The sequence below is a fragment of the Barbatula barbatula genome, assembly GCF_947034865.1.
Source record: "Barbatula barbatula genome assembly, chromosome: 15".
Lineage (NCBI taxonomy): Eukaryota > Metazoa > Chordata > Actinopteri > Cypriniformes > Nemacheilidae > Barbatula > Barbatula barbatula.
This window is the reverse complement of record NC_136778.1, coordinates 4,242,040-4,259,537: the sequence shown is the minus strand read 5'-3', so window position 1 is coordinate 4,259,537 and position 17,498 is coordinate 4,242,040. Positions and strand designations below refer to the sequence as shown.

The 17,498-nt window shown below is 38.2% G+C and overlaps 1 protein-coding gene across 2 annotated transcripts in view; it reads right to left on the bottom strand.

Annotated features, from left to right (window-relative positions):
- Window positions 1–17,498, bottom strand: part of nkain2 (sodium/potassium transporting ATPase interacting 2) — a gene marked incomplete at its 3' end in the record, with an annotated part of 108,354 nt that overhangs the window by 62,055 nt on the left and 28,801 nt on the right. For both annotated transcript variants that reach the window (XM_079475623.1, XM_079475624.1), the window contains exons 2-3: window positions 9,691–9,828; window positions 6,102–6,182 (exon numbers count right to left, since the gene is read on the bottom strand). In XM_079475623.1, the coding sequence (XP_079331749.1) occupies window positions 6,102–6,182; window positions 9,691–9,828 (219 nt within the window). The remainder of the gene's footprint in view (window positions 1–6,101; window positions 6,183–9,690; window positions 9,829–17,498) is intronic.

Sequence of the window (17,498 nt, the reverse complement as noted above, 5' to 3'; positions counted from 1 at the left end):
CGGTTACCAACGTTCTTCAAAATATCTTTTGATATTGAGGGTGAGTAAATGATGTAGGAATTTCCATTTTAGGGCGAACTATTCCTTTAAGACATTACATGTTGGCACACATCACATGTTGGCAGCTCCATCAATAGGATTAAACCACTGTCATAATGTAAGGATATCACCACACAACTATAATACCTAATTTAACTATTTTAGGATTGTGATATTGTTCCACAACATACCGCTACACCCCTAGGAGCTACACATGAGGAAGTTCAATGAATTTCAATTCTAGACTGAATTACAAAAACACATCCTCAAATTTATAAACTGAACTGGAGCATTTCATGCATTCAAAACGGAATGTTGCACATCTCTGATAATATACTGTGCTACAACAACATTACAACAGAATAACTAGGCGAAAAGACCCACTCCCTCCTTCATAAAAAGTACATATAAACAAACTATTACATTCATGGTTAGTTTACATCGTCTGTTTTTACACGAAACAACTTCCTCATCCAAATTTAAAAGAGCCAACAATTTATGCTCTAAAATCTGGCAACGTAAGAAGCCGGTACTGTCAAACTCAGACAATTTGGGTTTTATTAGGGCACAAACTCTGCCACGGTCACAGCGTTGCATTCAGGCACACAATTATATCTATGAGCTTTTCTGCCAGCCAAAGTGGCACATTAGACCGGGCAGCCACACGCAAGTTTAGCACTGACTCACCTTCCCGAGCATTTGCTTTCTCCGTGGCCGTGTGGCAGTGATGTGTCCTGATGGGAAATGATAGCCTTATTGAGCCACTGCATGGGCTCTGAGTCATTTGTTTCGAGGGTCCATGGCTGACAGCAGCCAGAGCTTCTCCTCACCAGCTTAGAGGGAAATTGACTATAAATCACCTTATCACTTTCCCCCTCTGACAGTTTTTGAGACTTTCTACATTTTTACTGAAAATTTGGGCTGTGGGTACGGTGACAGGGCTGGACTTTTAAAGCGCACTGCCTTGTACGGGGGGAAGCGTGTTGCCCCTGGCAACAAAATTCTGTGGATTAAGTTGATGTTATATCCATCAATATTAACAACTCAGAAACTGTGAAATCCATATAATAAAAAGGGGGCTGGGTAAACACTTTAGGAATTTGCTTTTGAATAGCTTAGAATAAGCCTTTGAAACTCTAAGAATAAGCTGAGGTTTTGTATATCAACTGTGCATGTCGACAAACAGCGAAGTCGGTACATTATGTACACTATATCATTTTAAAACTGTGAAGACACAAGCGCAGAGGCTCAACATACAGATACCATCCTATACCCATGCCCAAATATTACCACCATAGATTTAGCGTGAGCGTTGAGTCCCAAAGCACAAAAACACAAAATAAGCTTAATGGTCTCAACAGTGATAACTTAAACATCACTAATATCAAAGGGCAGATCCATATCCGCTTATAATGCTAAAAATCTTTTTCTTCATCTCTGTCTTGTTACAGGCAAAAACAATTTTTGGTTCCACAAAGAAACATTCAGTCAAAGGTTCTTTCTCTTTCTTACTTTTAATAACCTTTTTTCGCCGCAAAGAACCTTTAGTGAAACAGAAAGGTATTTCAGATAATCAAGGTTCTTTATGTAACCAAATTGTTCTTCTATGGCATCGAAGGACCTCTTGAAGCACCTTTTTAAAAGTAAAAATAAGTAAACCTCCCTAAAACAAGAAGCAACATTTTGTAAGGCTTGTTTTAAGCAAACTATCAAGATTTTCTTATTTTTCATATCGCATTGACTAATTACATTTTCTTGTTTTTATCCCCACAACATTGGCCATTAGGGTAAAACATAAATGTAATTTAAGAAACAGATGCATCTTCTGAAAACAAGCCTTAATATCTTATACTTCTCAAATAAATTAGCTGCTTTAGGGATGTTTATATACAGACAAAACATTTTTCTTTGCACCTATAAACTAGCTAGAATTAAACTACATTTACATTTCTAATCTTGGCAGATGCTCTTTTTCCAAACTGACCTGCAACAAAAGGCATGCACAGACGAATATGCACAGACCAATATCCTTAAATAGCCAATATGAATGCAGAAAGCTCCAGACATACAGCGCTTACTAAACTAGGTCTTAGAAAAGGAAAGCGTTCATTCTGCCCTCATGGTCAGGGTGCGGAGGGGAGTCTTCCAGACTGCAAAAGGATGTGCAGTGGGCAACCTCATCCTCGCCAGACTATCTGTGTTTGTTTATAAACTAGTGGACTGGATTGAGTCTGCTATGATATTTACTTTGGCCACCTTCTCGGTCTCTCTGATGTCACTTTTGCTCAGCACCCCATCCTCAAGTAATGGCTTCCAAATCCCATTCCAAACAGGCAGATGGGGAGATACAGGGGGAAGGCAGACAATAACCTTGTGCATATTCATACATTAAGATTTATAGGGAATATTTGGTCAACGGAAAATGACTTTTTCACCCCAAATTAAACTACTCAGCCTGGTCCAAGTTGAAGGAATATGCAATCGTTTACATCAATGCATTTTATGCAGTGACTTAGGGCGTGTTCATTCTTGTAGTTTCCTTTGTTTGACACTTTTGGTCAAATCCAAAGATATCAAACCCAACAGCTTACGTGTAAAGTCACAACGTGATTGGACAGCTTTTATAATTTATATATTAAAACGAAACTTACCGGACATCAAAAACAATGCTTTGTGCACAGTGCCGCATGGGTCATACATGTTCAGTATATGTCTGTGCATATTAGGGTAGGCCTATTCTTGGCAAGCCAGTAACTCGCGAAGACCTCATGAAGTGTTTAAAGCAGTCAAAACGGCAGCAGGAAATCCTCCGTTACATGTGCAGGCACATATCAAATAATCACTCCTTTTATATTACCAAATCACTTGATTTTCGGGTCGTATATTGTTATCACTTCCTGTTTTTAGTTCTGTTCGTTGCCTTTGGTCCGTGTTTGCGTTCACATTTCAATCGAACCGCAACAGAGTTCATTTAAAAGTTTGTCTTGTTTGGTGCGCACCTGGGTTTGGGTGTCAGCGTTCACACTTACACAAATAAATCGCACTAACAGACCAATCGCACCAGAGTTTGTTTTAATCCAACCAAACATGGCATGCATGAACACACCCTTTCAAGGCATTCAAAGTTTTTCTTGAGCATCAAGTATTAAACATTTAGCATTAGAAACTCTTACATCATTAAGACATCATCAAAGGCACCACCAAGACTTCACCTTTGCTCCCAAAAGCAAAAGAAAAAAGTTCTAATACACCTATTTGTCTTTTCCTGTTGCCGTAGTAATTGTCATATGTAATAGAGTGAGTCTTTATTTGTATCGAGTCCTGTGTGACCCAAAAAGAAATAGAGACTAGGATTTGTCCTTTGTATTCATCTTTATTTGTTTCATGCGATCAAAATCGAATTGCCTACATGGGTCTCGACGGTTTCTCTCCTGGTTAAAGACATTACGCCCACATTAATAAATCATGAGCCGCACCGTCACAAGGAAATAAATGACGCTAACTAATATCCTATAACTTCTCTCACTAATTAAACTAGCATGTGTGCCGCAGACCTGCGATTTGTTTTCTGCTTCAAGTTCAAACGATTTGAAGACAAACTGCCGAGACATCACAGATATCAGAGTGACTTTCTTCTCCAGCCGACTGACAACATCCCTTGTGGGAAGTGAAGCTGTGTGAATTCTCTAGTTAAAAACGGAGAGGGCGTCGAACGCCGATGAGAACCCACGGAGAGCCTCTCCGGAGGTTTGTAGAGGCTCTCAATTTCTGCCACAAAGCTGGAGCTGTGACAGGTTGCCAGCACCTCTGACGGAGAGCTGAAGAGACAACGCGACTGCCAATCCAAAGGACCAACTACACACAACCACTGTGAAGCTCAGAAGCATCACTGTACCACCTTCACGGCGCTTTACCGGTGGCATCATGATGTGTCAACCTTTTTGGAAAAGTCTGTATCCGAGAGCTCTAAATATTCTTAAATGAAATGAAATGGTAACGATTATGTCCTCAAGATATAATGGATGCTACACCCCTGATGATAACAGAGCAACGATGGCTCCATCAGGTGATCTGTCGGAGATTTCAGACATCATACCTAGCACAAAACTAACAGGATGGTGAAATATTAATTCTGTCACCTGAGATTCTTGATAAGATTGGACACTAATGACACATCAACTAGAAGACCCAAGTGACCGCCAAACATTTCTAGGTGATATAAAGATTAAAGAATCAATCTCTTTTACAGGATGAAAGAAAAGAAGTGCAGACATTGGCTTCAGCCATAGCGTCATTTGAATCAATACTCGGTTTTGTACAACATATGCCTCAAAAAACTATAATTTCTCTCTATAATCTTAGCGTCTGGTTATGACTTCTGCTTTGTGAACGATTTCCATATGAGCTCTAAAGTGTGTTACTGCACAACATTATTTACACAAATAAGACATCTCCAACCTTTAATGTTTGTGGAGCAATTTCCAATTACAGACCTATTTAAAAAACCTTGCCTTAATACGACTGTTTACCCTCAAGCAGAATCCCATGCACAAGCCAAAGATTCCACCGTTACAACAATATAGACCACTTTGGAAGACGTAAACATGCTGGTCCAAAGGTGGTCCAGCAGAACCTTGTGTTTCTGGTAGATCTTCCTGTTCTAGTTTTTTAACACTGCACAAACGTTTGAGCAAAATACAACTAACAGAACATTTACAACAGAATCTAAGTAGCATCTCTTTAAGATGTAACCATATATGTAGGATAATGAATAAACTACAAAAATGTTTAACTAGAAATGCTTCTGGACCACTGTTTAAATCGCAGAGTGGTCTATACAGTATGAATTTATATTTGACTGTACATGGTTGGAAAAATATTTAAAAATAAAAAAGAGATATAGAAGCTGGTGTTCATGATTGGCAAAGTACAGTAGTATGTGTAGTTGATATACCGTATATAGTATATACAGTACTGTATACGTCATAGTGTCATATTGTGACAAAAAAATGAGAAAACAGGCTGTTAATTATATAATATTTTGTAATATTAATATTTGTATAAAATAAAATAGAACAAGAGAGATATATCGTTATTGTTTGTTTTTTTCCAAAATGTTGTGGTCTATTTCTCAACAACCCAAGTAATATTCTCACATACATACTCTGTAAATAAATATGCACGAATCAAAATTAATTAGTCTTATTTACCGAGGAATCATAAGTGCTTTCATGATAAAAATGTAATACAGTACACGTACAGTGCTTCATTAATCTTGCAATTAATTTTCATGGCTGGTTTGTCCTTCAATTGGGTACAATATTTGACATTTTCATTACATATTTGCTCGTTTTTTTCTCCACATGAGCAGAAAATGAAATAAGTTATGAGCTGAAATTAAAAACGACAGGGCGATAAAAATACAGGCAAAAAATATCTTTACAGAGTTACATCTGTGTGAAAGAATTATAGATGGCTCCCTTTGCTAAACTTGCAATCGGTGTTAATGTGTTGTGGCTGGTTGGCCGGCTGGTTTTACTTTTGCAATTGTAAGGTTGTTCTGAATAGTTGTTAGGTGGTGCCTTGACAAAAGAAAGGGTCAAGTCAAAGATGGGAAATCACTGGGTCCTTCAATACACCTCCTACAGCATCTTTTTCACCCGTTTCGTTTTCTTCCGGATAAAAATTGCAGGTTGCTTTAAAAAGAAAAGCACTCCTACAGGCAACAAACTGTGTGAAGCCAAAGCACATACAGCCTATAATAAGATTTAATATTTAATATCAAATTCTTTACCCTAGCTATAAGCACAATATGTGTGAGGTCATCATAGTGTAAATCTCTCTAGATGGTATTTCAGACCCAGTTATGATGTCTGACAAACAACATCTTTCCCAGTCTCACAACTAATGGTACAGTATGTTAATTCAAATATGACTTATTTATTAAAACGGAGCTTTTAAAATGTCAGAAACAACACAGAAAGGCATTTCTAGAGCTTAGACTCATATTAGCCAAGCCGGGGAACCATGCACTGGAAAGCAAGTACAAAATCAGGCATTACCTTTAAAAGGTCACCCACTTCCAGATAGAAGCAGATGATAAAGACGTTCCAGGCCATCCACAGCACCAACCACACGGCATACTGTAAAAGAGACGAGAAACGGGTGTTTGAAAGACTCACAGCAACCAACTAACCAAACACACATTTGAATATGGGTGATTAATTGGACCGCTTAAGCGCAAGTGGGAGATTTTCTCTGTAATTAATTCTTGATGTGTTTCTTTAAACATTCAGCCTCCACAGATCGCGAATCTGCCAGAGGAGCAGAGCGGGGAGATGCTGTATTTGACTGTGAAAGCACGAGTCCTGTGTGGGAGTTTGTGAAGGTGGCTCGCACCCTGGTTCATGAGCTACCGTTTATCGAAACAGTGGAATGTTATTAAAAAACAATGAGACAAACTCGCAGCCAGCACGGAGGGCATTTTTGAAAATTGAGTCAAATTCGGTAAATAAATGCAGGCCCCGTCCTGTTATTCGCATCATTAGGGAATGCAGCAAACCGACGTTGTTAAACAAATTTGTTGAAAGACGAGGGCGTATTCGTTTACGAGCATTAGCGGAGCACAGCAAAGTTTATAGTGATTCAAATGTTAGAACTCTGGGTTTTCTGTTAGGGAGGCCGTGATCTTTGGATAAAATAACACCTATTTGGATCCAATTCAGCGAATAAGGGAAATGCGAAATCAATCCGAATTATACGATGGAAGAAATTATCCATAGGGCCTGAAAAAAAGCGGTTTATGATGAGTAGTTCTCTAAAAGTACCACTAACAGATCGATCAATGTGGACTGTGATAAAAAGCTTTGATAAAAGCGTGGATATGCTTTCACCTTACGTAACAGATCTACAACTTGTAATCAATCTCTTCTCATATCATATCAATCTCTTCAGCAAAATCATATTCCACTTGTTTCCCCTTAAACAACCGCGTTTATGACACTGACAAGGCTTTCAGAAACTTATGGTCTTCACTGCACATGCGCATTGATGCAGCTTTTGATGTTACTTTCGCGTGTAAAACAGTCAGAGGTGTAGTGTATATCTGGCTTTATATTATTATTATATATACATGTAGGTTTGACAAGCTTTTTGAAACATTGGTGATTTCAAATCGCTCCTGCAGTGCTTTGATGTCATACGATGACTGGTTTGCGCAGCTCCATGACTCCGCGTGCTTGCCACATGTTGGACGTGTGAAATGTTAGACGTGTGGGACGGATGGATGCCATTAATGTAGGTGTGCTAACATTTACATTTATGCATTTGGCAGACGCTTTAATCCAAAGCGACTTACATTGCATTATCCTATACATTTGTTTCTAAGTAACATGCATGAAATCCTGTTTCAATCAAGCTTTTCTAGTTCATACCTATTATTTTATAGTGTTGCAACAGTTTGTTATTTTCCAACTTTTATGCTACTGTGTTTGCTAGGTGACAAGTCAAAAGTTTGCTAACTTCTATGCTGTCTATGTTTTCCATCATGGAAGTCTGTGCTGCAATTTACTAAACAATATGTAATATTATAAATTAATGCGTTAAATTAAAGCTAAATTAAATTATCACAAGGTTTGCCTCGAGAAAAAGCGCAATGCGGCAAATAATTACAATCACATAAATCAAATATTCAAATCGTGCTCCGGAACCAGAAGTCATTTTTGACGCATTTTAGAGTAAAATGGAATTTTGAATGAGAAAACTAGTGGGCGTGTCTTGCGTTTTTTCACTGTGTTCTTATTGGATGGATAAAAACAGCCGTTGCATTTTGAAATGGAACTGGTTGCAGTCAGACAGTTTAAGGGGAGGAGTTAACGGATGCTCCGGCCATGTCGTCTAACATACATCATTTAAAATGGATAGTCACCGCAGGACGGAAGTGCATTTTGAGGTTTTAACTGAAGATTATGAGGACACATGAATTCTAAAAAGAGAATGACCCACATTGATAAGCTATTTATAACAAATGCCTCAAAATTTCCTGAAAATTTTTTAATGGGAATTTTTTATTTCACTGGGACTTTAAATGTGCCATTATTTTACAATACAGATATTTTGGTTATGCTATTAAAAACCCTTTGAAAATTTATTTTCATGATGTTTATGATAAACACAAACTCATTGTACATTAAACTTAACTAAAGGCAAGCAGTTTTTAAGTCATTTTTTCAGTTCACCTATTCAGATTCTTTTACATTTTTGTAATGTCGATCTGAATTTTGAGGAGATCCCTTCTCCCTTTCCTCTTTTGAGAAAATACACTTGCTGTACATCTTAAACCACTGTGCAAATAATCCTGGATGGTGTCTTGAGAGCCTTACATAAGAATGATTTGCTGCTGAATCTATAGCTCAGTAGAAATGATTTCAGACTGAGTTTGACATTATAGCAACGGTTTATTTACCCTGACCTCAAACAAGAGTAGAGATCAACCTCAGCGTTTGTCAGTTGCGGGGTAGCTGTTTCTTATTTACAGATATGCATTTTTAAATTTGTGCCTCAGGCTGGGGCCAAAGAACACCGCATCACGCCTGTCTTCCAACTAAAGCGTGGTTGACATATCCCCTGCCTGCTGTATAACAAGAAGGACCCTTCAATGTCTGGGGGTGGAAAGGAGTCTAGACGGAGCCATTGCTTTCAATTAAATTTCATAATCCTGCTTGATATCGCTAACACACTTTCTGATTGGATCCATGGGGAGGAGGTTATGAAGGTATTTTAGAGAAGGCAGTGTGGTCTAACCCTTTCTAAGGAACTTGTGCTTGAAAGCACTAGACCATTGAGGTTTAAAGATGGGAGGAATTTTGCCATCTTGTAATCTGACATGATGATGGGACATTAGATAGAGAAGATGTGGGCATGTAGTGGAACCTCTTTTGGCCCCTTGCCAACCACTGGAACGTGCCAAGCTGAATTAGAATAAAAATGTATCTGTCCTGACAGCATCCCCAAAACGGATATAAGCAAGAGTAATGTTCGAATATGAGCAATTTATCTCAGTAGGACACTGTCTCTGCTTTTCTCTGGCTGCCCACTGCCACTGAAAAATTGAGTGCTGTTTATTCCAGTGGGGGACACGTAACGCTTAATGGGAATACTGCTTCATCTTTAATGTGACTTGGTCTTAGTCACATTTTGGGCAATGACCTGTTCCAATAGTATGGATACTGTGTATCTTTACGTGACAAAATATATATTTTTTTAAACGCAACTTTTTATGCTTAGAGTTAAGGGGCAACTGTTGTTTTCATAATATTAGTCAAAACATCACCGATGAACTGATACACAACTGTCAATCGTGTGAAACAACTGCTGTTCTTTTGTTTGGGAAAAGTGATCGGTGATTTTAGGATGACATTGTATGCCAATGTCAAACATGAAATATTATTTTAGGAACACTGGTATTTACAACATGTTTTATTTACAGTATGTTGAATAAATCAGTACAAACACCTTTCAGGCTTCGTCTCTAACCTCATGACATACATTATTACCGTTTTGCTCATTATTTTAAACCCATTTTTTATAAAAATGACAACATATTGACATCTGGCACCTGGTGAATATGAAACATAAATATGTGAAACTCACCCCGGTCACATATCGCGGCCTAAACTGTACCGTCCCAAAGAGGCCGAGAATCACCGTGATGATGTGGATGAAGTTCGTGAGTATTGGAGCCCACTGGTATCCGAGGAAATCAAATATCTGTCGTTCCAAGATGCTTATCTAGAGACAAAACAAAAAAAGAAAATTAAGAAATAAGAACGCATTGACAAACATTTATTTGCATAACAGCTTGTACAGATTCGATTTTTACTTTTCCGCTGCACTGTATTCCATTAGCCTATGAGAACACTAATGATGTCATATGTAAGGCAGGCCACATGTAAAGGCGCACGCGTCCAGCAGGCAGCCAGAGGAATACCCCTGTCATACAAGCGATTAATTAGAAGCGAGGCATGGGGCTCTCTGGAGTAAAACCCCCACCCTTCCGCGAACCAGCGATGACTTGGAAATTAAAGCTGGCAAGTCCAGCCTCGCAGCTCTGCGTGCTCTAGCCTCATTCGCTGATTGGACATGACACTCATGTCAATACCACAAGCCACGGTACTTCCAAAGCACAGCGGGATGGAGGTCACGATTTTATCCCCGAAGGAGCTACAAATAGCCAGCCTCATAAAGCTAATGCTAATGGCAACCGAACCTCCGGCTACATTCATACGAAGACCGGCATTTAACAACCTCAAACTTCAAAGTCTTCTCTAGAAATTCTAACTAAAATACACGTTGTGATGTTACAAAATGATTAAGCGTTCACATAGCTCATTTGATAGCAGTGCAAAGGTCATGGGTTTGATTCCTGGGAAACACACATTCAATACGGAGACAAAATGATATTAGTCAGTTTGGATAAAAGCATCTGCCAAATGCATAAACGTAAAGTGCAAAGTGTTGTGATGAAGGTTAAAACCAGCCGATGAACACGTGAATGCCGAGACCTCAAAAGCTTCATTTAACAAACATCTACTCAAGTGAACATCAATAGAGATGCTTCAGAGGGTTCAATAGCAGCAAGAATATCAAATGGCGGAGACGCAGGCAGAGACTGCTATATTCACAGTTCTACTGAGAAAACAATGCCAGGTAAATAACCTCTGTTATTGAGCGATGCTTCTGCTGGAAATTTATTACAAATGTTCCAGAGTCTATTAATCTGTGGATCCTGTCCGGTTCTGCCCAGTGCTGACCCGCTCCGCATGCGTCTCCTCAAGGGCCGTGTCTTCTTTTGTCTTGGCGTTTCGTTTGAGCTTGTGTTAGCATACATCTGGCGACCATGTCGGCTGTGAACACTGATGCTCTCAATTATAATGAAAGGAGAGACTGACACCAAGTAGAGATGCGCAGGATTATTGTATGTTTGGTCACAATTGCTTTCTTATTCACATCTATTTAGTTTGATTGCCCGAGAGATGTTCATGTTTCAGTGGTCGAGGTTCAACGTCTAAATTGTTTGTTTATTACCTTTATCCCTCCATTTCTGCATTTATGTCTGTTTTGATTCATTTCTTTATTCATGCACTTTTTTTATCAAGTCATTTCTTATCCTCCATAGAAAAGTACCATTTGTGAGGTCATGTAAAGGAAACAATATGCCCTGATGTAATACACGGCCATGATGGCTAATGTTGTTGATGTAAGGATGGATGAGATATATTTTGATATGTCTAATTCACTGTAAAGAAAAAGGACTCGGGTCCTAAATGACTCTCCTGAAGTCAAAGTACATCCCTATGAATGAATGCAACCTCTTCACATACAGGATCCTCTATAAAAGCACATATCACATTTAGTCACTGAGATGTTCTTTGTGTGAACAAAATGTGTGCCATGAATGACTGTATTAATGAATGAATGAATGAATGAGGTACACCACTTGCACTTTAAAAGGGGGGAGAAGATGAAAAGAAACTCTGGGTTTACCAAAGAAAACCTGCTCTCGACCAGGTTAGGTTCAACTGAGTAAGTTACTATGGTTACTGACTCTGAGTGTAAGTTAACTCTCTTTTAGAAACGGGCTACCCTTTACCCCGCTTTATCGGGTTTGACATGCCTTGGTTTCTGAAACGGAAAACCCAGAGTTTCTCTCATACCAGGGTTAATAAACAGTAAATGTAAATATTTCATAAATTCTTTTAGCATAAATATTTATTAAACAAATATTATGTTTAAAATATATGTATTATACACTTAGCTTATTATATATTATATATGAAGAGTTAAACAAATTAATCAAAACAACGCGTCTGAAATTTGATTGATAATACTTGAAATTACCAGTTTTAACTGCACTTTTTGTTTTCCTTATGTTGTTCCAATTGCTTCTATTGTTTACCGCATTTGTAAGTCTCTTCGGATAATAGCGTCTGCTAAATGAATATATTAAAATTTTAAGTAAATGCACAATAAAACTAATGATATAAAACATTTTTTTGCAATTAAACTTTTCATATATATGTAATGTAAAGTAATGTAATATATTTAATTTGTTCACTCCAACATCAAATGACAACTGCACACCTCAATTGAGTCAAACTAAGAACATTTAGCCAGGAATAGTTTTATATTTTTGCATTTGTCAGATGTTTTTATTTTATTCAAGCTACACATATCTTGCGGGTTAAACCCAAGACCCATGCACTGCATTCATTGCTCTACCACTTGATCTCCAAGAACACTTCAATTCAGTATTGTGCTTGAATAAAACCAGTATCCACCTGTTTGCCTTCAGCCTTCAATGATACCGAATAATCTTGTATTTCTGTTTATTTTCACTGTTCTCAACATTGCTTTAAACACAAGGCAAAAAATGAACTATTACCATCTGTTTCCTAAATAGCTTGTTCTCCATTAGCCAAAAAAGAATGGCTAAACAAGAGCCAGTGTGTGATATTACCACACCCTTCTCCATAATACCTTTATTATCAAAAGCTCTTCCTGCCCGATGAGACACGCATCACACCCTATTCCCAGAAGCACTGTTAGCTCATAGCACCGAAGCACATAAGAAGAAGAATAACGATTGATTGACCCGACTCAAGTCTTCTGGAAAAAAAACTAAAGCCACCACTGAAATCAGCTTATAATCCATGAAGCCAGGGGTTACAGCGAACCCATTTGCCGCAAAACACAACCTGCACTGTGTGCAAATGCTTAGCAAAATGCAAATGTGGCTCAATTATGCTACATTATGCTGCTGTGTGGAAGATGCTGTGTTGACAACACCATTTAAACTCTAATTCGCAGTTCTCTTCTATCGGGCTATTGTGGACACCAGGCCATATTGACAGAATTCCCAAAGGAAAAGAAGAGATCAGATCAAGCCTAGCATTAACATACATGTCCGATGGAGAAAAAGGCTTAAGGGTTTTATAGAAAGGCTGTGGGCTGTTGTTTGATGATGGGACCCTGGTTCATCATTAATGTGGCCCCTGGGCCCCCGTTTTATAGACAGTGGCGTAAATAGCATTGTGGGGCAGCTGCGCTTAAAGTGACACATTTATCAAGTTTCTTTTACGAGTAATTAGATCCATAAATACGAGAGAAAAATCCATTAATGGGCCGAACAGTGGATACAGATTTAATAGGCTTTGTCTTAAAAAATGAAGTGTCTTAAAATAATTGACCAAACGCTGACAATCTGGGACAGCAAATACTGTATGTGAATATGCAGGTCGCTCAGAGTATTATCCAAAAGTTTATAATAAAACATCATAGTTTTACAATCTGATTTGAAATCTGCATTTAAAGCCATGGTAAAATAGACATTTTACCACTAGTTCTATGTTAATGCGACATTTTATTACAATTTAGATTTCTTATCTTGGCAGATGCTGTAGTTCAACACAATTACACTGCATTGAAAACATTCATTATATCAGCATGGGTCTTCAATTGGAATTGAACCCGTGACCTCAGCGTTGCTAGCACCCTGCTCCACCAGCTACGGGAACATTGCTTCAAGCCATTAAAATGGTAAACAGCTGGTTTATTGAACTAACCATTGCCCATTTATGCTTTTTAATTGCTGTCATCATATTATGCAGCAGAAGAGCTCTTTACTGAGATTATTAGTATGAATACGTTAAATAATTTATTGAACATTGGCAAAGTTTACCATACTACTGCTGTTGTTGACATTTAACATAAACATCAAGCTATTCAAGGCCATTTACTGCTCTGATTTTACAATGATTGAACGCCTGCTCACACCGAGGATAACTTTATTTATTAAGATATCTATAAAGTTTTAAAAGTCCAAAATCAAGAGAAAAGTGTAATTATTTGTCAATCCATTCGAATTTGAAGTTCTCGCTTAAAGGTGCTGTGTGTAATATTTTGGAGGATTGACAACTACTGACAGAAATGCAATATATATACATAACTATGTCTTCAGATGTGTATAAATACCGTATATAATGAATCGTTATGTTTTTATTACCTTAGAATGAGCTATTTCTTTCTACGTGCACACACCGCGGGTCCCCTTACATAGAATTCGTCATGTGGTTTCTACAGCAGCCCTAAATGGACAACCTGTTCTACAGAGCGCGTTTCGTAAATGCGTTATCTCCTTCGGCAAAGAAGCAAAAACGTAATGACATCTTAGTTACATCAGCCACTGTAGTGCTTCGAAAGGGAGGGGTGGATTAAGTCGTTGGTTGCAATTTGCAACCTCACCACTAGATGCCGCTACATTTCATACACTGAACCTTTAAATCGTGAAACTGAAGCGGACAAGCTTAGTATAACAATGACATTGTCCATTGTTATGTATACTAATATTATCGTTAGGGTTAACTTAAAAGTTATCGTTCTTGATGTGACAAGAACATCGTTCTCTTCTTTATAACAACAACATGGTAAATTGATACTGCCGGTTAGCAGGACATAATGCAAAACCATCACTAAATGGACGCTGAGGTCCGCGCAAACGTTTCTCCTAATGTTATTTTCCCTTTCATATGTGCACATAATGTCTTCTTATGATTATTACTTGGCAGCCGAAGCAGTAGCTGATTGAGATTAAGGTTTATTCTCCCTGTGACAAAGCCAAATCTCATTCTCCGAACCCTTCACTTTTCTCCAGCCCGTCTCTCTCGCTCGCTCAATCTCGCTTTCTCACAACCCTCTTCTCATTTATATAAGTCTTGTGGCACGAGGGGACACGAGCCGCCTTTAATCAGAGAGACAAAAGCTAATCAATCAGCCGGGGCAGGTTGAATAGAAAGCTTCATGGTGCATTCAGACCCAGAGCCAGGACGAGCTGTAGCGTTCCCAGCGTTTGCGGCGCAGAGCATTAACTACAGAATGAGCTCGAGCTAATGAAGGAGGCTCCCATGCAGCCCGACGCATCTTGGCCTGCCTTCATTGTCCGTCGGTAATCCAATTCCATCTGCTGCTTCCGTCAGTGATTTTAATGTTGCTCTGCAGAGATGAGACTGCAAAAATAACCAAGAGACCGCAGAATGGAACGGGTAATTAAACTATGACACATTAAATCCGAGCATGCCCCACGTGCGGGGGTTCTGAGGTGAGGAGGGACTAAAAGAGTGTGTGTAAACTGTTAATGTGGGCAGGAATGACAGTCATGTGTATTCTGAATGTCTGTAGGCTTCTCATTAACATTGGGTACAAAAGCTTGTCTGCTTCAATGCAAACTGAGAAATTCTTGCCAGCACAATGCACAATTCTATCCAAGACCACTTTTCTGAATGCATTCCTCTACATTAAAATCAATCAAAGAGCAAATATAAAAGCACAAATATATTTGACCGGTTTAAACAAGTTATCTTAAACACATAATGACTCATTCAAGGACCCCTGTTGCTCTTCTTGTGTTGTGGACAATGGGTATGTTCACGTCCAAACATTTTCTGTGCAGACTAATAGAGAATTTGTAAGATTGTGTGCATATCAAAGCTGATAATAGACTGTAAGAACAATGAATCATTGATCATGAGAAAAGCCAATGGTTTATAATGATTAAAAGGAGAGAGGAAGGAAGAAGAAACAAATCTGTATCAATGTCTTTGTTCTGATGAACACAAAAATATTTGGAACAATGCTTGTAACCAAACAGTTCTTGGCCACCATTGACTACCGTAGTAGGAAAAAGTTGCATTGGTAGTCTTTTCTACATTCTTCAAAATGTCTTCTATTATGTTCACCAGAACAACATTTTTAAAGTAAATTTTTCTACCATGGCAGTCAATGCTGCCCACGAACTTACAATACCTTAAGAACTTAAAAGTAGTTTATTTCAAAATAATGACACAAAAATATCCAAGCTAAACTGTATTTAAGACACTTATAAGAACGCCACATTTGCCTTCATGTAAAGAAAATAAAGGAGAGATAATCTGTTTGTTGACCATTGGCAGATACTGGAAAACTGATACCACACTTCACTTTTAATGTGTCTTATTAAAGCTCTAATGAACAACATTAAAAACACCAAGCCTTCATTTCAAAGACCCGACACATACCAGACATTCAAATATGATGTTGACCAAAATATGAAACGGGTTTAAACCATATTCTTATTCTTGCTTAGCAAACGCACACTAACTTAAAACTGTCATCTTCGCTCATACTGTTATCCATCTCGGCAATAATAAAAAATAAACTCCTGAATTCAAGAGCCTCATTATTTGTACTCTGGCCTGAGAAACAAGTCCACAGCAAGCCTGTCAACCAATGTAATGAATGCCAACATTTATACACATCCAGTAAGCGAGTTCCAAAAATGCATGAGGTTATTTACATACAGAGAACTGTCAGAAGGATTTTATGGCAGCGTTCATTACCGCGCTGAACGCTTGCCGTACTGACAATTCTCAGCATTCAACACTGAATGACGCATGTTGGACATCTGAAGACTGCATGTGTTATTTGTCATAGATTATGTTGATGACTTCTAGCTTCAGTCGCGGCGTGTAATACAGACCGCGATATTGCTGCTAGAATGTATCTAAGCTTAAATATTTTGTTTATTATCTAAATTGCACAATGTGTGCTTTCACAGTTTGGCTCATTTCTCAACACAAAGATCTAAACAACAATAGAAGAAATGAATTTAACCTTATTACTGTTGAAGATAACCTGAAACTTTAATATCAAATACCACATTCTGTGTGACACTTAACTTTAATATCTAGATTGTATGTAAAAGATTGTACAAACACCAAAAAGAGCTATATAATGTATACTGTATATGGCATAAATGCTTATTTGCTAACTACTGTTATTCAATAAAGTATGTTCATCTCTTCACTGAAGGGGGTTGTTTAAATCTTACATTATATAGCAATAGTTTAGCATTTAGATAGGATGCTTTGAATTCATTTCTGAATGATCATGTTTACACATACATGCAGTATATATACTGTATATACACATTATAGTACAGACAGAATGTGAACTTCTTTTCCAAGTCTTCAGGATAAATATTACATTTATTTGAGAGCCTCATTAATACCGAGCTTTTGTTTCCCCACCTAGAGGTTTTCAAGGAACCAAGTGGGGAACATTAATTTGGTTAGCATGGATGGCTCAGGGGGAGGGAGGAGAGAGCGGCTGAATAAAATTCATCAAGATACAGCCCAGTGTTAATGATGATAATCTATTTTAATATTCTTTTGCATTTAAATGAGGCTGGCAAAAGAGCTGTTGCCCAAGGGCCAAAAAGATGATCAAGACTGATCTGGGAACAGACCCAGCTGTGAACTCAAATGTCAACTGAGTTGGGTGAAAGATGCTAGCATGTGGAGAAGGCCCGCTGTGATAGCTGCCACAACTGCTTTACTGATAAATATGTAAAATATGAGCTAGTGAGG